This window comes from Vanellus vanellus, assembly GCF_965231255.1.
Source record: "Vanellus vanellus genome assembly, chromosome: 1".
Taxonomy (NCBI): Eukaryota; Metazoa; Chordata; class Aves; order Charadriiformes; family Charadriidae; genus Vanellus; species Vanellus vanellus.
In genome coordinates this window covers 7755595-7777610 of record NC_138905.1, presented here as the reverse complement: position 1 = coordinate 7777610, position 22016 = coordinate 7755595, and the positions used below count along the sequence as shown (strand labels likewise).

The following is a 22016-nucleotide window of genomic DNA, read 5'->3' as shown; positions in this document are numbered from 1 at the left end:
CAACGCCACTGAAGGTGGCTTAACACAGAAGCCAAGGCAGCAACTCAGGAACTGTTTGACATCTGTTCTTAAGGGTTCAAAGTGAATAATTTTGGAGTCAATGAAGACTGCTCTGTGGCTACAACCCTCTCACACCCCTTTTCCGCCAACAGCTGGAAAACCTTGACAGGCTGGCATTTACACACCACAGTATTAACTTCACAAGTGCTTATGGAGTCTACAGTCCTCCCAGTTCATGATGATTTGTCACTTAAAATTCTAGTGAGGTCACTCTACACCAGCCATTCAAGAGAAATTGTGGGATCACTAGGGATTTCTTGGTACAAATTCCTCTCTAGCTGTCTCTTTTCTAGGTTAAATCTTGTAAACAAGTTGTTGGTAAGAAAGAACAGGCATGAATGTGTACTTCACACGCAGCCTTATTCAGTCAATTTTAAAAAGATCAAAGCCAAATATACATGCAGTGGCCTGGTGGAGACTTTGTGGATGTCCTTCTCATCAGGAATTGACTCCCCTGCTCATTCATTCCTAAAACCAGACTCCTCTCGTCATTCCAGTAAAGAATGTGTGCTTTAGACACAGAAATCCATCCATGTTGTGAAAAAAAGAAAAAAAAAAAAAAAAAAAATCAGCTCCAGGTCACTGAAGACTATTGAGAAATTTTGTTTGCTCCTCCCCTCTTGGTAAAAGTGTTTCTCCACCAATCTTTGGACCTTTTTTCTCCTAGAAACATGGAAAAAATAAGTTAAATATGTGGTAAGATATCTCCCAAACATTTCTTTGACAGAAGTTGCGGTAGGGCTAAATTATCTGATTAAATTTTGACAACTACTCTAGGAACCTTGACATTCTGAATTCTTACAACTTTGGTCAAAAGCAAATTCCCCATGGTTAAATAAATCAAAGCTTCAGGAACAGAAAGCAAGAAGAGAAAGCCTACACTGCTGGCAGGTACCTGTACACACATGACAAAAATGCAGAGCTGCTTGGTTTTGCTGGGAGCTCGTAAGGGGAGTGAAGGAAAGCATGGGACGAAAGTAGCAAGAGAAACAGGCAGAGTGCTGAGGTGCTCAGAAACTGCGGGCTCACACTTACCTTTAGCATCCCGTCTCGCTCCCACTTGAAGAGGCCACAGGTACTGAAAGATGAAGATGGCAGGTGAGGACCACTGTGGTGTCCGTTTGCTGCACAGTATGAGGGGGTTCAAAACTAGCCCCACACTGTTTCCACACCACTCAGCACAAGGACTAACATTCCCATTTTAGGACATGGTTATGTGACTCCCAACACGTTACTTGGGAGTGGACAGTACAAAAGCCCCACTCATTATTTCACGAGGCTCATTTCTTACCTGCAGGGCTTTTTTGGGAGCCTGTCAAGGGAAATAGCTCGGTTTCCACAAGGACATTTGAAAAATCGCTTGATGGCATCATGCCAGTGGTAGTCGTGGTTATCCTGCACACACGTCTCCAGAGGCTTGAAATAGGTGTAATTACACTGTCAGGGAGGAGAAAGAGAGCTGTGAGCGCTTCACCAGCATGTGAGACTGGTGACAGCTGAATGTCTGGTGGAAAGCACCTGTCTTCTCCCATCCTGAGGAGCCCACCTGCTTGATCGTAGGGCCAGGCTTTGTCACTGCTCCTTCTAATGCCATCCTCCCCTCTTTGCCACCACCCTGTGTCCCTGCTCCCAGCACCTCATGGGGCACACAGTGGTCCACTGTGCAACCCCAAAACAGACAAAAAAAGGCAGTTAGAGGGGAAAGTGCAGTGGGGGCTGAAACTCTGGGAATGGGAAGTAACTCCTCCCTTCCCCTCAGCACATTTCAGATAGTAACAAAGCTCCATTCCTCTTCCTGACAGTAAAATCCCTGGAAACACAGGTAAAGGAATCGCACCTAGTTCGGTTTTCAAGGCACTTGGCTTCTTTTGCCACATAATTTGGGGAACTGAGGGTCCTGGTACAAAGGACTTCAGGGAAGAAACTGATAAATGTTTTCAGGACACTAATACCCAAGGAAGCCACTCACATAAACATCAAGTTGAGATGTTCAGCACAGCACTAAAGCCTGCCTTGCCAGTGTCTTCATGTCTCAGTCACTGCATGGGCTGCTCTCAGCAACAGGCATAAGGAATGAAATTCTCCATTTGATCCCTGCACTGGACTATGGCCAAGACAGTGACAGACGGGAGTCTGAGGATAGTTCAGCATGATCTCGTACAATCCACGTTCCACTCCCCTGCTGTCATCCTGGCTCCCCTTCACTCACCGTTTTACATGTCACAACTCGACATTTCACTTCTTTAATACTCCTCATCTTCTCTTCCATTTCTTCCTTTTTCACCAGTGGCTGGAAGTATTGCTCCTGCAGTTCAGCCTCAGCCTGTGGGGGTACGCAAAAAGGGTTGTGAGGAGAAAAAGATGAGAGAAGCTGCTCCATAAATGGCCTTACCGGGCCTGCTTGAAACAGACTGCAGTCTGGGAGCCAGAGAAACACCAAAATTCTCTTGCTTAAAAACATCCATATAGTGCACATGCTGTGCTTCAGCAGCAATGAGATGAGCCACCTCTGAGATGTATGAGCTGGAAGGTTTAACGACAGCATGTACTACTGAAATAAGCACATACCTACGAGGACAGTGCAGGGAGAGGTCAGGAGGCAAATGTAATGAATGGAATTGGTTCTTAGCCAAAATATTACTCCTCAAAAGACTTTAAAACAACTAGGACTTCATACGAATACAACGTGTACAAGACAAGAGCCCTGTGCCACTGGAGGTACTGTATCCCCGGAAACACGCTCAGCAAAGATCCCGATGGAAGAAACCCGACCTCTTAGCTCTTCAGGCCAACTGCTGGCATTTCACAGGCTCCACAACTTACATGAGTCCCAGATGAAGGTGGCAGCTGTCTTTATGTGGCCAAGATGTCAAGAAATGAGGGATAAATAGGCACACAGCTAATTTGGTTTTAAGGTAGGATTTCTTTGATCATTGACTAACCAGGAAACTTCACTGATTTTTCCAAACACAGCAAAAAAAGATGACGGCAACTTGACCTTACCATGGCTATGGCAATAATGCTGACTTGCAGGCACTCTGCCCTGTGTGCTCAGAGACCCCTGACCCTACTCATTGGGATGATTTGGTGCTTATGACATGTTTGGGTGCCTGCTTCTTGCTGAAACCATTATGAGGAGTCCAGACAGATCCCTAGTTCTGAGCCCTCATTCATGGCTGAATTGAGGCCATACCTCTTTCAGGACATCTGTGTGCTTGGACTTGGCGTTCAGGATTTTCTGGAACTCTTCTGACTCCAGATAGGCCAGCTGCTCACGTCGTTTCTTTTGGGCAGGCTCCAGTTCGCCCATACCTAGGGAGACAAAAAGGCCCAGTCCTACAGAGACCAAGTTCGAAACAAGGTTGTGCTCTCTAAGCATGACCCCTGCAGGAGATTTTGGAAGTCTCAGGTCTCTCAGGCAGATGTTCAAGTCAAACAGCAGCCTTTAATAGCTCAGGAGAACAAGAAGCCAAGTTCAAATACAGCTTTAGAAAAAATAAAATCTTTTTTTAAATAACGTTGCATCTTCTCTCAAAGCACTGTACTAGGAATTTTCACATCAGTCTCAGGGAAGCAAGCAGTGTTGCCTCCCTGACCGATGGAGAAACCTGAAAGAGAATTAAGTAATTCATCCAAGATCACACAGCAAATCATCAGCAGGCAAACTCAAGTTCCCACAGAAAATTCAAATACCTTCCCAGGTGGGACTATTTCTTGGTTTCCCTTGGTTAAGTCAGCCATGCATTGCAGATGCTCATGTACCAGAAAAAAAAAAAGGGAACAGAGATGAGGACAGGGAAGTATCAGAGATTACATCTCACATTCTCTCCACAGGGTTAGAGATTGTTTAGCTTTTGCAACAAACCTTTTAAATTCTAAACAGACCTAACTTGGATTGTCTTTGGTACAGCAATTAAGTCCTTAACCCAACAATTAGTGGTCCGTTCAGCAGGACATAGTCTTTTTTTTTTTTTTTTCTGTTCTAGAAGCTAATGTTACATACCATTGTCTGCTTCTGTAGCTTGTGACTGAGCAACATTTTTCTCAACTCTTTCAACAATTTCTAGGACATCGTCAACATCAGCTCTTTTCCTCTTGACACTGTTTGGGTCGGTTTTAGCAAGAATCTGGCCTTTTGCTCGTAGTCGGTGTATTGCAGCCAGCTAGAAAACAGCAAAGAGCAGTAAATGTGTTGGTGACCAGTTTGGGTCCCATATTTCTACTTCCAGAAGTAGCAGAGGAAGTCTGTCAAAGGTAGAAGACAAGATCCACTGGACTGAGCAAGGAGCTGGCCGAAGAGAGGCCCAACAAAATTCCCAGCTCTGCTGTACATCTAATTCACCACATCACCCAACCTCTCATGACTTCCCAAACCATAAAATCACTCCTCCAGGGGTGTTACCAGGCTTGTTATCTCTGTAGCTGTGCTTTAACTTCTTCACAGATCAGTAAGTTTTCCAGAGGAATCAAATCACTTGAGATTTCCACCTAAATTGGTAATAATCAGGAACTAAAAGAAAATTGCCTACAACTATTCCTTTCCATACTCCCAAACTGCTAAGATTCCTTCTTCCTTGAGAGAAGAGAAAAGTTTCTTTGACAAACATGTGAACAGATTTGTGCCAAGGAAAGATGCATTCTCTTCTGGCTAGAAACCAAAATTATCCAAACTCATAGCACAACATATCTAAACTAGTTGACTGTTGCTTACCTGGCAAACAGAAAACACCCACAATACACTGCACTAGCAATGCCAAAGAACAAACAAGCACAGTTTAGCACTCCACAGATTTTCAACACAAATTCTCTGCTCCTTCCCAAGCACTTAAGGGTTTTCATGCTTGTAAAACAATCAATAGTGACAGGCCTTGCTCTCCTTTCTTCTGTAAAAATCATTTCAGCACGTCCCATCCTGATCCCAGACCAATCCACAGCCTGATGCTTTAAGGTGTCCCAAACCCCCAGAACACAAGAGCAAAAGAGCAGCCACTAATGGACAGAGTTTTGTCCCACGTGCATGAAGAATAGAGTAGGACAGCCACACAGCTACTCCAAACTGCTCTCCAAAAAGTTAATTTGTCCAAGGGGTGACAGACTATGTCAGGTCATGAAGAATGGAGTCATCTCTACTCAGAGAAGCTGCTAGAGTGCATAAAGAGGTGTTTCTTCAGCAAAAAACTTAGCATCGGGCTCATGACTTAAATGCGATGCCCTATCTCCCCACCTCCTTTTCCCCAGTCCCATCCAAGGAGGCTGCTCTGTCCCCTGTCCATGCCTACTTGGCATTTGCTGAAATTGCCAGTTATGTCAGGCAGTGATGCTTGCCTTCAGAGATCAAGAGCGAGCTCATGAGCATCACACATAAGACAGATCATAACAACTCACTGCTGACCAGTTCAGGTGGATTTTGATTTAGCAAGAGAGACCAGCTCCAGTGGCCAAACTTCACACACACAGGCCCCTCTTTAGCAGCTGTTCCACTGCTCTGAAGGTTGACTACAGGCAAGATGGTAGCATGGATCTTGGTACTAACAGCTGTCAGGAAATGCAGGTTTCTTGTGTACTGTAACAAAGCCCAGTCTGATCCCACAAATCAGAAACTTCACCAGCATCAGCACTGAGCTGTCCTATATCTGACTGAAGACTCCTTTACTACCACAAACCAAACTTCCCTTAACCTCCCTTTATTAATACTCAAAAGATTCAAAGAGCTGTTACCTTTTTGGCTTCTGCCATGCTGTCTAGCTTTGGTGTTGGAGGTGGAGATCCATCAAAGAAGAGGATATCTTCTCCTTCTGAGAAGCCTGTGCCCAGCCTGGGCCTTTGAGAATTTGACATTTTCACAGCTTTAGGAAACTCTGCCCCAGGCACTGGGGAAGACAGCGAAGACTGTCTGGAGGAGGATGGGACAGCAGGGCTGCCGGCTTTACTAGTGTTCTGGAGAAACCTTGAAAGACAAGAAAATCCATTGAAATAGGGACACAAGTCAAGAGACAGAGATGTTTGAGTAACAGATAGGAGAGATATTTGAGTAACAGATGGGAGTGGAAGGGATGCAGACTGATTTTTCACTAATTGGCCTTTTTTTGCTAGAAAATCATGCAGCAATTCAGGCATTCAGAAGAAAATAAGACCGGTAAGGAACTTACTGAGTGGCTAAAATCAAGACTGACTTAAAGAAGTCACCAGCAGTGAATGACTAATTGCTTTCCAAAACAACAACAACAAAAAAAAAACCACACAAAAAACCCAGAGAGAAGCAACAAATGAAGCTTGGAGGTGGGAACTGAAAGTGTAAAAATGGGCTTCTTTGCAGAACAGGTATTTAAGCAGTGAGACTTCTTGTCACAGGAGTCACATAAATGCTTAGGTTTACATAGGTCATGGTGAAGAGGTTGGACAGGGAAAAAATAAAAAGCAAACAAACCCTTCAGAGATATTGTGACAGACACCACCTCTAGCTTGGAAAGTCCCTGAAATACATAAGCTGGAAGAATATTTTTGGGAAATATCATGATTGTGCCTAGTCTTATTATTCTCCTTCAGGTTCTGTTTTGGCTCCCGTTGAGGCTTTTTGGCTACATCAATCTCAGTCTCACCCAGGATGGCTCTTCTGAGGTTCTTCTTAGGTTTGTTAAAAAGGTACGCACAAAACACTTGGCAAATCTTAAGGTTTAGAAGACCTTTGCAAACCAGCAACAAACAGAAACAAACAGCAACAAACAAACCAGGAGTCCTGACCCGTTTCCTACTCTAATCAGCCCCTTCCCATTCTGCTTTCTAGTTACTGGACACTGTGCTGGAGCATTTGGTTCTCCACTGAGTACTGGGGTATTTCTATTTAAATGAAGTTTTTCTAAAAACAGCAAAACACCTCCACAGTTATACTTAGGGCCACAATAACAAAACCCTTCCTGTGAAAGTCAGTGTGTATTACCGCCTCTGAATCTCTTCAGATCGCTTTTTTCTGGCCTCCAACAATTTCTGTTTCTGTTGCTTGAGCAGTGCTGAAGCAGAGACAGACTGGAAATTGGCCCCTTGCTTCTTTTCAGCATCTGGAAAAAAAAAAAAACCACAAAACACAACAAAATAAAAAGCCACTGATGTTTGCTCAGAAGGAGTGTTTTCAGGAGTGGGTTTTCCTTCAGGCAAAAGTACAATACCCGCTTTGGTCCAGTGTTTGCAGAGGTTTCTTGCTCCAAAGGTTGGCTGTGCCAGCAGTTCCTTGAATTCCTCAGAACATTGCATGGGTCTCTTTGCTGCACCTGGAGCGGAAGAGGTAGAAATCCAACAGATATAGAGCCAGGAAAGGAAGCAGACCTGGCTTTAGAGATGTAGAATAGTCTAGGTTGGAAGAAACCCCTGCAAGCCACCTGAATGAGCAGCCCCCCAAAGCAAGGCCAACTTTTACATTATATTTGGTTGCCCAAGACCTTGTCCTCACAGACCACATCACAAAGACATTTCTATCCTTTCAGCAATTTTGTCAGTCAGTCGGTTCCCCATCAGCCTTAGCTGGCTGTGGTGCTCCCAGTGTTCCCATTTTTAGAATGCCTGAAAGCCCTGAAGCCACTATACCTTATTCCTGGAGAATTAAGAGCAGCTAAAAGCTAGAGACAGGACACACACTCTGTTGGCTGAAATGGAGGCAACTGAGGGAAGTGAAAGATGTGAATAAGACATCTAAGTAGCATCTAGAGCACATAGTTTGAATAATCTGTCATCTCGCCACCAAGTATAAAAAGGGTGCAATATTGAGTGCTTTACAGAAATTAAAGGGAGGCAGAGAAGATCAGTGACATCCCAGAGGCTATGGAAGGAAGATGCTTTGAAGATCACAAAAGAAAAGCACTAGAAACAGGCTGTGTACTCAGGAGGTCCCCTGCATTGCAGATCTGACTCTGATCTATACTTAGTATTCCTCGGTAGCTTTCAAGATTGACAGAAGTCATTTATTTTAATCAAATAAAATAAATTCTCTGGTTCAAAGTTCTTAAAACTTCCAATTCCCATTAATCTAGCAAAGATCTTCTGTCACTGTCCAAAGACAGGAGACTTAATTCAGGGGCACTGATGAAAAAAGATGCAGGGAGCCACACAGTTGCTTAGTTACATTTGCCTTGCAGCTGCGATCTCAAGAGGGAAGAGGAGTTTTGATCAATTGAGAAAGCAGCCTGCAAACAGCTACCTCTGTAGCAAACCAATTGCCAGATTCATTCAGTGAGTAGCAGGGTCCTGGGACACATCTACACATCAAGCTGGCAATATCTGGATGCTGAAGAGACTACACGGGTAGTTACGTACCAATTTTCTGCCTGGTTTCCTGGACAATTGCATCAGCTCCTCTCACGACCAGATTGGAGAGAGTGGTTTGAATCTTCCTTTTTGGCACTGCAGCTGCTGCACTAGAAAGAGGAAACAAAACCAGAACATAAGAGTTTTCCCATGCTTAGAGCAAGGACAGGAGCTTGAACACTAGCCCAGTGCTTCTGCAAAACTTTAGCTGCCCTTCATTTAATCCAATTTGGCGCCTCTCTGCTGTCATCTTGCTGTCTTTGGGAAGGACATGTATCTAAATCTAAATTGTAGCACAATGTTTAGGATCTCCCATTTTTCCCTGGGTTGAAACATAAACATAGGTCACAGCTAAGCCTTGCTCACAGTTAGTTCCAAGGTTGGAGAGGAGGCTGGAATTGCTTCATTATTGTGGAGTCGCACCAGTTATCAGGGGGCAGAGGTAAGGGAATGAAAGCCATGTGTAAGCACAGAGCTCAATCCATCTGTGCCTCAAGTATTTCCACAGCTGTCTTCATTGGGATTTGGATGAAGGACTTGGCCCCTCCATGCTAGTTGTGAGATGCATACTGATCTACCGACTTCAGTCAATAATACGCAGGGTGTACTACTGTCTCTTCAGTAACACATAGTGATACTGTACCGTTTCAGTCGAGAGCGGAGGAAGAAATACAAAATACACTGACACTGAGCCTGGGATTAAATGCAATGAGCCATAACAAAATATGATAAGGGAATGGCACTGAAAAATACTCATCTCGGAGACTCGAATGCTTGGGATCTCATGATAAAGTTCATTTCACCAACTGAAACACAATGCTGCCTGGTTCACAACACAGTATTAATTTAGAGGTAAAAACACCCCTTACCACATCTTAGCGCAGATTGTTAAAATTTTCCTATCAAACAGCAGCACTGTTATCCCATGAGGCCAGGAGGATTACACCAAATATGGGGCATTTATTTCAATTTGGTGAATGTAGTTAAGTCAAAGGGAGATGTAACTTAATAGACCACGTAGAGATAGCTTCAGGCTCACTTGTATATGGGAGGTAAGTTCTGTTTAAAAGCAGTGAACTGTGCTTTAGCCCAAGCAAAATAAGTGGTTTAACTTACACTGAGGCTGCGTATGCTGCTGAAGAGACGCCTCCATAGTAAAACCCATCCTGACACAGCCTCTCCTTCAAACTGGGATTTTTCCGACCAACTTTTTTGGGAATGCGGCCACCAGAGAAGGTGGACTGCAGATCTGCCCGCTTCGAGCTGAGCTTCTTGTACTGAGATTGTATGTGATACTGACAATATTCACAGTCATTCTGAAAAGAAATGAGAGAAGCCAGTTGCAGAACACTAGCAATTACAATTTACTTTATTCCTCTCATGAACATGCATCCTTCTATGGCTAAATTAACATCTCTATTGTAGTACTCCAGCATTTGACCAACTCAGCAAACATATGCCCACAGTCCAGCAATGAGAAACAAAACTAAAATTGCCCATGCTAATCACTGGAAAAAAACCCATACATCAAGGACTTCCTCCATCCCTGGAATTTTAAGGCCATTCCTCGGTTCAAGTCCACTGATGTCCCAGGTCCCTCTTGCCCCAGATTCTGTACTCTTGACTCTGAACTGTATGCAATTTTCTTACGGTATGAACACAAAGGAAAACTAACACCAGAGCAAGATATTCCATGCACTCATGTCAAATTAATTCATCAGCTTTTAGTGTCAATCTGAGGGAGTTTGGAACCGAAGATAGTAACCCTGCTAGCCAGAGACAGCAGTGCCATAAATGCACTCACTCAGGGTGTTCTTTAACTTTTTACCAAAAAAAACCCTCCATTTTTGTTGATATTCATCTGCCCCAGATTTGTATAACTACAATTACTCCACAATCAAACATTTTCGTCACTTATTAAGAAAACAGCCAATTCCTTCATGAGGTTCTTCTGCCAGACAGCCTCAAATTGGTTTGTTTCAGGTAGCACTGGAACATCTCACTAACATTGAGAGCCCTGTGCACAGGCATCTCTTGGAGTGGGTCTGCAATCACAGCCTTGTTTTGCTACAAGTACCTTCTGCATTTGTCTTCCTGCCACTCCGCACTTTGAGTTCCACCCCAGTTCTTCATTCCTTCATTTTCTCTCCTCCTTCCAAGTGCTACCCTACTAACTATAACTCTTCTGACTTAGGGTTCCTTTCAGGTATCACAACATCACCATAGCCATGAAGTGACATAGACCACAAGTCCTTTAAACTAGTACAAGTCAACACTGTCCCTAAAAGAAGAATCCCAACACCTTTTTCCTCCCATCTCCAGTGCCTCACATTCAGGTATAAATATTCTGGCAGCTTACAGGCACACTGGACCAGAGAATTCATTGGCTTAAAACCATGTCTGAAAAACATGACCATTCCCAAGAAAACCTCCTTTTGTTTTACCTTGGATGAGTTCTCTAGTGCAGTGCGTGGAAGCTTGTAGTGGCACACAGGAGAGTGAAAGGGTGCGGAGATGGTGACAGTCATGGGTCAAGACCATCTCTTTTCACTGCAGCACCAGCTTTGCATTTAGGGAACTACTGTGCGGCTGCTACAGTGCCATCACAGAAGCAGCTCCTCTAGGTTTCATTTCTCAGTTTCTCCACTCACTTTAGTTAGTTATAAGTCAAGATCCAGAAACAAGTCAGAGTTGGAGCATCACTACAAAATCAGCAGCCAGATTTTTACCAACAGCTTAAGGATGTCCTAACTACTGAGATACAGACCAGGTTCACAATCTGTGCACAAGGATCACCATTCTTCTTCCTGGCTTTGCAGGTGCCCATGTCCAGAGCTTCACCCATGAGGAGGATCTTCTGGGGATGGTCAACAGACAAACACACCTAGAAAGAAATCAGAACATGCCTTCAGGAGGACTGTACAGGCTTCTATCTAGATGTCACTGGTTTGGTTATAGTCCAGTTTGGTACCTCCGGTATTAACAATGCAGCTTTAAAATGCAGACCTGGTTTAAGAAAGCCACATGTCCTGTTCAGATTGAGAAAAGGCTCAGTTAAAAAGAAAAAAAGTTAATTTCTTTATCACAAAGACCTGAAAGATGTTGCATTTCTATGTTCAGAACCTCAGGAAACCAGAGAGCAACAAAGGCAGACCTAGGTGTGCTATAAATGATGGTCCTGTACAACCACTTGGCTCTGACACCACCATGGCAACCACGTTCAGCAGTGGAAGGGAAGAAGAGATGGACTAAGAGCTCTCTGTCCCTCTCCATGTGTTTAGGTACAATCAAAACTGACTCCTGTGGTACAAGAAGAGTGCCTACTTCACACAACCAAAGATACTAGGAATTGTGTCTGTAGGTAAGAAACACTGAGAAGTCAGTTTTAATGTAGTTCTAAATGTGTACATTTTAGCTAAGAAGAGCCTTTCTTAATAGTTAAATACAGCCCTTACATTAAATCTGGTATGGTTTTCAACTCATCAATAGGACTTTCTATTGCTTATTCATGTTAATTTAAGCAATTATATAGCTTAATAGACAATTAATGAGATTCTTAATTTTTCCATTTGGAGAATTTAAAATGCAAAATACTACATCACCAGCTACTAGACTGAAATTCCTGTTGACAGAAGTCAGTAAAAACGGTTTCCATTCCACTGCAATTAAAAAGACATTAAAAAAATTAATTTATTAGCAAAATGAAACCCCCTTAAATGTTTTGATACATAAAGAAAAGTAATTCATTATGTTCCGCATTTATAAGTAATTGACTAAATGAGTGAAGTACTGTGTATCAACTTACTATACATAATACATCATTTGTTTAATAAATCAAATATTGCTTCTTCTCAGTCATGATTTTGGAATGAGAAATCATTTTGCAATCACATCTCGTGCTTAAATTAGAAGCAAGAAATGTGCTTTCCCACCTTTTTCAGCTTTTAAAGACCTCTTGTCTGAAATAGGCATTGCACTGAGGTAGCTGAATAAACTGAAATGAAAAAACACACCCTACATCTGTGCAAGAGCCAACTGCCACCGGGACAAGATTAAACACTTGAATAAACTCTGTTTTAGATGCTTAATAGGACTTCTTGAATTTAAGTCTTCCAGAAGGCCAGGAGCAAATACGCACCACACAAACATCTGAATGCAATTCAAAACGTTTAGACAGACTACTGTAATTTCAGCCTTAATATGTGTTATAAAGCTAAACCTCAAGTAGATAGGAAAAAGTTCAGATATGTTTTTTTACCTACAGCTGATGGGCAAGTGAAAAATCCTCTCACCTCATCTGAGCCTTCTTTAGGTTTCATAGGATTAGCATTGAGCAGCCCGATGACTGTGCCTTGGTCTGTCTTCCAGTGCTCTTTGTGGACATCACCAAACAAGAAGAGTGAGACATATTGATTGAGATCCCGTAGGTCGTTCAGCCGCCAAATACTGAAGGTTCTGCCCTGGAACAGACATTTGCTTTCCTTTCAGCTCTCAGCATGGGGACACTGACTGCATCCCCTCTTGCTGCTACTTTTAAAGAGTTATTCTGATTTTTTTCCCTGTGTTTTCCTGATTCAGAAAAGCACAGTTTGTAACCTTAGTAGATATTAGATAAAATACCTCCAGCCATGCCACGCAGCCATTTCTGGGATCCTTAAAGGCTGAAATAGCATAACAATTACTGCTAAAACCAATCTTCCTGATATTAAAGCTGAATGGCACTATTGCTTGTTGAATAAAGAGGTTTTTACCCCACTGAACAAATAAAACCTAGGCATATCCAGCTTTCTGTTTTATCAATGACTTTCTATAGGACATGTACACCATATAGAACAGAATGACCTCTGGGGAAATGGCAGAAGCAGAATGTGGTAGCACATTTAAAACAAAAGGGCTGACTAGAAGGACTGAGAGTCACAGTTCTTTTTTCCTCACTGGCATTTAACATGTAACAGTGGATGAACAGATTTAGACAGGTTTATGCCATGGCTACATTTCTTACATTACTGTCTCGGACAGTTGCACCAGACAAGCTAAGGACTTACTCTGAGGACTAAAAGCAGCATTTCTGCATGAAACCAGATGAGCCAAGATCTTTAAGATAGCAGCTTTTCATTAACTACATGGGGTTGGCTGATGAAGTTGAAGACCTAACTAGTTTCTTGGGAAAGAAGACCAGCATTTCACCTGGACTGAGCAAGGGATGCAACAAAGTTACTCACATTGTTTGTGCTCTGAGGAGTGACCTTCTTTACTATGACTCCAAATGTCACCCAGTCTATTTCCTCCAGATTTTCTGCAGCGAGTTTGCTCTTCAGCTGGGACAGTCGGATGAGCTTCCGGTTAGCCATTTTCCTGTCCATTTCAGCTGACGAAACCCGGGGTTTTCTAGATCAAGCAAAAGCATGTAAAAGAGAACACATGCGTTGGCATAAATGGACAGAGGCAATCAAAACCATCCAGCATTCTCCTGGGGAGATATCTTGCAGCAAAATGCCTCTGTGCCTTATTTCAGTCTGAGATTACTTGAAATAAACCCCCTGTCCCTCGGTTCAGGACACTGTACAAATATCAAAACCTACTAATCACACTGGCTTTTGCCCAAATAACAGCACTGCAAATTAGCCCCGAGCCTGTGTTAACTCTAATGACTGAGTATGACTGACTAAGCATGGTTTGGAAATCCAGTATGGTTTCTAGTGAGGAAAAACACCGTGAGTATTCAGAGACCTCTTGTGGCCACATCGAGTATGGGAATCCCAAGTGGCTCCCAAGGTTTCTAAGTGTGGAGCAAAATCTGCTCAATTGGAGCTCAACTTGGGTTTTGCACATGCCCACTGCCTCCCTCCTCCACCACTGAGGACATCCCAGGGAAGGCAGCACTAATAAATTTATAGCTTTTTTTTGTTAGAAAAGAGCAAAGGTGAAAATAGAAACATGGTACTAAGCCAAAAGTCAATGTTACCTATTTACTGATCAACCAGCCAATGCTGTGGCTTTCTGTTACATACCCTAATGACAACTGACTAATCTGACATGGTTAAATATAAATATACGTATATACAACAAATCAGAAATCCAGTCCTCTGCTCGCCACTTGTGTGACTAGCAACACAGGACGTTGGACTGATTGCGTCTTCTCTCCCATTACCAGAGGGTGATGTCCCCAGACAGAGCTCAGTGCTGGGCTGCTGACCTTAATCTCAGTCCCGAGAAGGCTTCCACAGACACTGGCTGAGTTGTTGCACTGGAGCATGTAGGCACAAGAGGATTCTTCTCTCTGGTCACCTTACTGCGTGTGTTCCCAGCAGCAGACTTGAGAGGCTGGAATGCCAGGCTGAGGACTTGTCGTGGAGGAGGAGTCTTGTTCTCTTTAGTAGGAAAAAAAGCAAGAAAAAGAATCTTGATAATGAAAGAAAACTTCTAAATAAAAATTATACTAACTTACACCTGACCAGAGTGGTCTAATATAACGCACTTTAGAAAAGGGTGTAAAACTGTCTTATTTGTACAGAACTGGTCTCCCAGTCAGCTGGGAACTAACTGACAGCTCCAGATCAATCACATGTAACTCAAGCAATGAGTTCCGCCCAGAGCGGCTCTCATTTTCCAGGCAAGCTAAACTGTAGTTGATGGTTGGACTAGATGATCTTAAAAGGTCCCTTCCAACCTAGACAATTCTATGGTTCTATGATACACAGATGCAAACTAGACTGCTGTCAGTATCCAAGTTAATCGTAGCAGTACAGAGCATAGTACCCATTGTAAAGAACACAATAATTAACTCTGTAGTGAGCTCTGTTCTGCTTTGACCACACTGCTACTGGTGCTCTGACTAGTGTAAAACTATCCTGGATATGTCTACACTGCTGCTGTGAACTAGATAGGCTTTCCACAAAAGCCCAGTGTGTTCCAGTAAAAAGCAAGACTGAGAATGGTACCTGCTGAAGATGCTTTTGATTTCTGGATTCCTCGTTTGGCTGGCAGTAAAGGATTGCCCAGCTGGGCTGAGAAACATGGTGACTCTTGCAGCTTCTGAACTTTCCTTTCCTTTAAGGGTGGACAGGGAGATTTACCTGGCCAAGAAAACAAACAAAAAAAATAATATTTAAGAGATTCCGGGATCTGGGCTCAAACACTAAGAACTGCTCCAAACTAAGTAATACTCTGAATAACAAGCCCGAGTCAGGGTCTCACACAGAAACTCTTCAGCTAAGTTGCCAGCATCTGAAATGCAAGAGATGGAAAAGCCCCAATGACTATTCCCTATGGAATAGTCATTGGAATTTTAGGAATATGGAATTTTAGGAATATGGAATAGTCATTGGAATTTTAGGAATATGGAATTTTAGGTCCTCTATGAAGACAGCTTTCCACAAAGCTGTGGAAAGTAGAAACAAACCATTGCTTTTCAATTTTCCCATATAATTTTATTACTACACCCAATGTGCTACAGCAGCAGACATAGCTGTATTTTCTGAGTGTACCAACATCTGCCAGTAAGACAGGACACTTCCAGCTTCCCTGGAGCACCTCAGTCATGAAAGCTGCCCCATGCACAATCAATCCATAATGCAGATATCAAAACTGTAGTTCATTGATTTAGTCTGTAGCTGCAGAAAGCAACCTGTGTGGGAATACACCAGACCACCATTCCTCCTTGCTACTCAGTGTCCACTTTAGGCTTATCTGGAGTCTTGCCTATAAATTGCACATCAGTAGGCCAACAAATCATAAACCCATTTAATTAGTCTCATTACCAGGGGTTTTCTTCTCAGGGCCTGAACTGGATTGCTGCCCAATAGCAGTCTTCTGCAACTGCTCCTGTAAGATCTTCATCTGTTCTTGCAATTTTCTCAGCTCAGCTAGGAAAGAGAGGAGAAGAAAAAGGATAATAATGAAAACAGCAGGAAGCCATTGCAAACAGGGATTTATGAGATCCCTGGAAGTCTGGCAGTTTTACTACATCATAGGAACTTAGAAAACAAAGACTCAAGCCACAATACGGATTTACTCGATTCTACATAGCTCACAGTGAAGGGACACCTTTTCATACAGCCTGGAGCTGATTTCTTTCATATAAATATTTCCCTTGTCCATGGTATGTTCCCTGCCAGGCTGCATATATCTTTCCTACTGAAGTTCAACAAGGCCAAGTGCAAGGTCCTGGACCTGGGTCAGGGCAACCCCTGGTATCAATACAGGCTGGGGGATGAAGGGATTGAGAGCAGCCCTGCCAAGAACTTGGTGATACTGGTAGGTGAAAAGCTGGACATGAGCTAGCAATGTGTGCTCGCAGCCCAGAAAGCCAACAACATCCAGGGCTGCATCACAAGCAGCGTGGCCAGCAGGGCGAGGGAGAGGATTCTGTCCATCTACTCCGCTCTGGTGAGACCCCACCTGCAGTACTGCGCTCAGCTCTGGGGCCCCCAACATAAGGACATGGACTTGTTGAAGCGGGTCCAGAGGAGGGCCACAAAGAAGATCAGAGGGCTGGAGCACCTCTCCTATGAAGAAAGGCTGAGAGAGTTGGGGTTGTTCAGCTTCCAGAAGAGAAGGCTCTGGGAACAACTTATAGTGGGCTTCCAGTACCTAAAGAGGGCTTATAAGAAGCTGGAGAGGGACTTCTTACAAGGGCATGTAGTGATAGGACAATAAGGGAGACCTTATTAATGCTTACAAGTATCTAAAGGGTGGGTTGAAGGAGGATGGAGCCAGGCTCTTTTCAATGGTTCCCAGTGACAGGACGAGGGGTAATGGGCACAAGTTGGAACATGGGAAGTTCTGTTCACATACACGGAAAAAACTTCTTTACAGTGAGGGTGACAGAGCACTGGCACAGGCTGCCCAGGGAGGTGGTGGAGTCCCCTTCTCTGGAGATTTTCAAGACCCGCCTGGATGCAGTCCTGAGTAATGTGCTCTGGGCAATCCTGCTTTGGCAGGGGAGTTGGACTAGATGATCTCCAGAGGTCCCTTCCAACTCTGAAACTCCATGATTCCTTGACAAGGGGTTGTGTCTTTAAACTGAAAGAGGGTAGATTTAGATTAGATATTAGGAAGAAATTCTTTACTCTGAGGGTGGTGAAGCAATGAACAGGTTGCCCAGGGAAGCTCTGGATGCCCCATCCCTGGAAGTGTTCAAGGCCAGGATGGATGGGGCTTTGAGCAACCTGGTCTAGTTGGAGGTGTCCCTGCTCAGGGCAGAGGGGTTGGAACTAGACAGCCTTTAAGATCCCTTCCAGCCCAAACCATTCTTTGATTCTATTATGCTGAACCTAAGAAAATTTAAATGGCTGATGATTGCACTCCTTGCTATAAAGAAATGCTTCCAATATAATCAAATATGTAGCCCGGACACAGGAATGCTCTGTGGCCAGCTCTGCGTCCACACAGACTGGTACGGCAGAACCTCCTGTTGATAAGTCCTGAGGGGGAAGGGAGAGCTATGCTGATGAAAGATGCCAGGATGACAGCCCTGAAGACTGAAGCAACATTGCTCTTCATCAGACAAGGTGCTGGTAGACAGGAACCTTCTCTATGCTACTCAGCAGAGCTAGCTTAGTTTCCTTGGCTTACTTCAGTGCTCTGTCTTTCCTTTCGGAAAACAGGTTTGGTGAGTTTGGCCATTGAGCACTTAAAACCGGACTGACAAACTTTCACGTGGACTTTCTGTATTCCTCATCTGGGCACCATCCTAAACTGAGAAGCAGCAGAGCCTGCCTTCTGCCCATTAGCTCTGTAGAGACAAGATACATACAATAAAACAGATAAAAGATGCTGTTACAGAAACCTTGCAGTTCTTGGTTGGTCTTCTCTTCTGCCTGACTGGGAGCTGAAGTGAGGACAGTTTCTTCTGCCTCCTCTTCCAGCAAGTCATCCACATCTCCAAACAGCATAGCCAGGTTCTCCTTCTGTTCATCAATCATGTTATCCGCAGCATCAGGCTCCTCAGTGTAGGATGCATCATCTTCTGCATCAAAGAGTTCATTGTATTCATCTGGTTCTCCTCCCTCATCCTCTGGGGTATCTTCCTCCTCAGGAGGATTCCCCTCCTCATTTGCCTCACTTTCTTCCAGGAGGGAGGCCAACAGATCCAAGTCATCATCAGCTAAGGCAAAAATTAAACTCAGCATTATTTCTTTCCAGTTAGAGGAAAGCTGCCATGGAATAAAATATCCATGATGCTCTAATCACAAGCTAATGACAACCAAAAGTAAATCAGAACAGCAAGGGGCATTCTTAAAAAAATACTTCAACTTTGGTTAAAGGAAGATAAAGCAGCTTCCCGCCATCTGGTTGGATGGAAACGTGGTTGCAGACACACTGTTTATGACCTAGGCTGGCTAGTCAGCAGAAAATTTGCAGGCTACTTAGTGCTTGCTTTTCCTCCTATGCAGCCCCTTGTACAACAGCTGCTGTTACAAAGAAAAGCCTCGGGACTTCTAAAGGTGTAGTCAGGAACTCTACAGAGGGACCCACAGGGCTTTTGCCAATAGAAGCTGAAGAGGAAGATACAAGGCAGGCAAGAAAGCATATCCTCAGATATGCTTTGCTCAAGGAAGAGAATAGAAAACAAAGAAACATGGATCAAAGGCACAAATAATGGAAAAAAAGAAAATCAAGCAGAGAGACAGAGGAATGGGACAGACATAGCGGAACTGAAATTCAGAACAAGAAATTTATTTAGCCTTTGCTGCTGAAGAAAACAAACCCACGGAAGGGACAGAGCAGCCTCACAGAAAGGCGACAACAATGAAGGCAAGAGTCAACCTCAAAGGCCTCCGCAAATGAAGTCAGTGCAACATAATTTCCTTTGCTATAACGTTTACCAAGTTTTCTGAACACTTCAACTTATTAACCAATGTATTGGTCAGAAGACAACTTTCCTACTGAAAGTAAGAGAGTACTATCGCCCTTACCATCCATAGTTTCACCAGGATTTCTTCAAGAGCCCCTCAAGGAAAAATATTCTCTGCTATGGGGAGAACAACAATGATACTGTTAAAGTGGCTATAGCTCAACTAGAAATGCATATTGTGTACAGGCTCCTTATTTGATGTTTTGCAAACCAGCAGCTTGGGTTTTGTTTACAGCCGCAGATGAGGACTCCACTAAATTTAAAACCCTCACATACATTTTCTACATTTAAAGTCTGACCTATGCTGAACTCACTGCAGTGTAAGGGCATTACTTTTAGAAAAAAGCCCTTAACAGACACAGGTTTTAAGAAATACCTACCACGTTCTCCTAGTAGTAACCATTTCCACCTCATCAGTCCTGTGTTATAATCATAAACAGCATTTAACTAAAGCAAAACTTTTGAAATGGATTCAGTCTTCATTTGAAAATAGAAGGTAGCAGGGTTTTGCTGTCTGCTCACAACACAGTTCTTATTCTTAAAAAGATATGTTTTACATCGCTCATAGCTCCTCCATTTCATGGACACATGTCCATGAAAAATAACCAGCACAGGCAGACATAAATGGCCAAGGGAAAAATGGGTAACAGCAGAGACATCCACTGGCGATGGATTAGGCACAAACACAAACTCTGACTCTGTGCTTATAGGTTTTCCTGCTGCAGGGACTCGTTTCGCCTATAAACTCCACTTTTAACAGTTCTCTCTTTTCTCTGACTCCAAAAATTTAATTTTCAGCAAAAAACAAAACAAAACTCAAGAGCATACACGAGCACGGATGGCTAGTGACCCCCACACAGCTCCCGCCGTCCTGCTGGTGACACTGGCCCAGGGATCCACACTGGGGCCTGCGGGGGCCCACCGGGGCGGCCGCGGCGGGTCACCCGGCACCTCTCCCTGCCCCTCTCCCGGCGGCCAGCACCGCGTTCCCGGGCTGTGCCCTGCCCGCCGCCTCCCCTCTCCCCAGGGACCGCGGGATCCCCATCCCTGCCCGCAGTGCATCCCCGATTCTCCTCCAGCGCTGCCCAGAATCGCCCCCCCCCCGGATCCTCATTCCCCTCACGGCTGGGCTTCCCTCACGGCTGCCCTGCCCTACTCTGGGGAACCCCGACCTTCTCCAGGGCTCCCCCGTAGATCTCCGATCCCTCACCCCCAGCCTCTGCCCCCCGGGAATCGCTTTCGGGGCTCCCGTACCCCACTACCCCCGGCCTTCCGCTCACACCGCCCCGCTCACCGCCGCCCGCGCGCGCTGCCCGGCACCCGCCAAAACTCCAACCCGGCCCCGCCCCCTGCCGCGCATGCGCGGGCGCCGCTCCGGGGCGGTGCCCGCGCCCGCGCCATCGTTAGTCCTGGCAGCGAGGGCGCCGCCCGCCGCCATCTTGATTGTGGGCGGGCGGGCGGCGGCGGGGGAGGTAGAGGCGCCCCCTGGGGTTTGGGCCGAGCGAGGGGGCGGTGGTGGCGTAGGGATGAGCAGCCGTGCTGAGTGAGGTCACGGGTGTGAGGGTGAGGATATCACGCCATCATTAGATGCTTCGGTGGGGCTGCATGAGGTGTCACGGCCTGCCCTCTGGGGTCGCCCTGTGGCGCGAGGCCTGTGTCCGCACCATGCCGCACCGTTGGCTGTGGGTGAGCCCGCTTCACCTGTGAGGAGTTGCCCGTGTCTGGTCGGAGTGGCCTCTGGGAGTGCTTACAGCAGGCGCCATAGTCGTCTGAATAACGTGAATCGTCTCAGCACTTGTGTTAAGCCAGCAAGTTCAAACCCAGATACTGTCTTGTTGACAGGATTTTGCAGCCCAGTTCAGTATTTCTTCGGTACAGGCAACTGCGATTCTGTGAAAAATAATGGTTCTGAATGCGTACCAGCTCGTTGCTCTAGTCACTTTCCCCTTGCATCAATTATAGGCAGAAATCACCCCAAAATTGCCCCCAAACCAGAAGGATTTGGGTTTGGATCCCAAGGCTTTTGCACTAAATCCACCCTGCACGATAGTATACCCTGAAAGGGAGGAAGTCTTTGGTATTTAAAGGCCAGCGGTACCAGTACCTGGTTAGAAAAGATAAAGATAGAAATTCTGTGGCAGCTGAAGGAATCAAGAAGAACTTCCAGCAGATGGCAGGAAACAGCTCAGAGAGAGAAATGCTCTGCTGAGTAGTTGCCAACCCACTAAGCTGTCTGGCGCATGCCGTGTTGCACTCTCATTTTTGGGTTTTCTCCCCAAAGCCACATGCCTAGCCCAGGCATGCTGGACTAACTCGTTCGGGATGCCTTCACCTGCGTGGTGCTCACACAAAGGTGTTTCAGAGGAGTCTGAGCAATGAATAATGACAGGAGCTGGGGAGGAGCGTGAGGGCGCTGAGGGCCCAAGGGGGCTTCTCTGTATTCCTGCTCACCCACAATGGAAGAGGGGAAACACCCTGTGTCCCATGTTGGCATGGGTGCGAATCCGTGGGCAGGCATTGGGATGCTGTGTTTTTCGTATTTTCCCTTCCTCTGGCAGCTGATTGCTAGCGTGACCCAGGCTAATCACAAAGCATCACCAAGTCCCCCTACTCTCCCTCTTGTAGTAAGATGGCTTGCCTGTTCCTGTGACTTGAGGTCTGCATAGCCAGAGATACCTTCTGAATAATGAATACCTAACAAATCCCAAGCCCCCCCCCACCCCCCCCCACCTTCCCCCAGGACTGTTCTGTCCCCTTCCTGGTCTGGATTTTAAATCTGAAGTGGAATGAAACTGTGGCCAGT

The 22016-nt window shown here is 44.9% G+C and overlaps 1 protein-coding gene across 1 annotated transcript; it reads right to left on the bottom strand.

Annotated features, from left to right (window-relative positions):
• Window positions 1-639: 639 nt before the first annotated feature.
• On the bottom strand, window positions 640-20651 carry MCM10 (minichromosome maintenance 10 replication initiation factor; the record flags this gene model as incomplete). Its single annotated transcript, XM_082495341.1, has 19 exons — window positions 640-723; window positions 1096-1138; window positions 1352-1497; window positions 2270-2383; window positions 3254-3372; window positions 4064-4223; window positions 5779-6007; window positions 6998-7115; window positions 7224-7325; window positions 8365-8465; window positions 9472-9671; window positions 11123-11239; window positions 12648-12815; window positions 13578-13743; window positions 14552-14726; window positions 15297-15431; window positions 16116-16220; window positions 18146-18463; window positions 20534-20651. The coding sequence occupies 19 exons, from the start codon at window positions 20649-20651 to the stop codon at window positions 640-642; spliced, it is 2718 nt and encodes a 905-aa protein (XP_082351467.1).
• Window positions 20652-22016: the final 1365 nt, after the last annotated feature.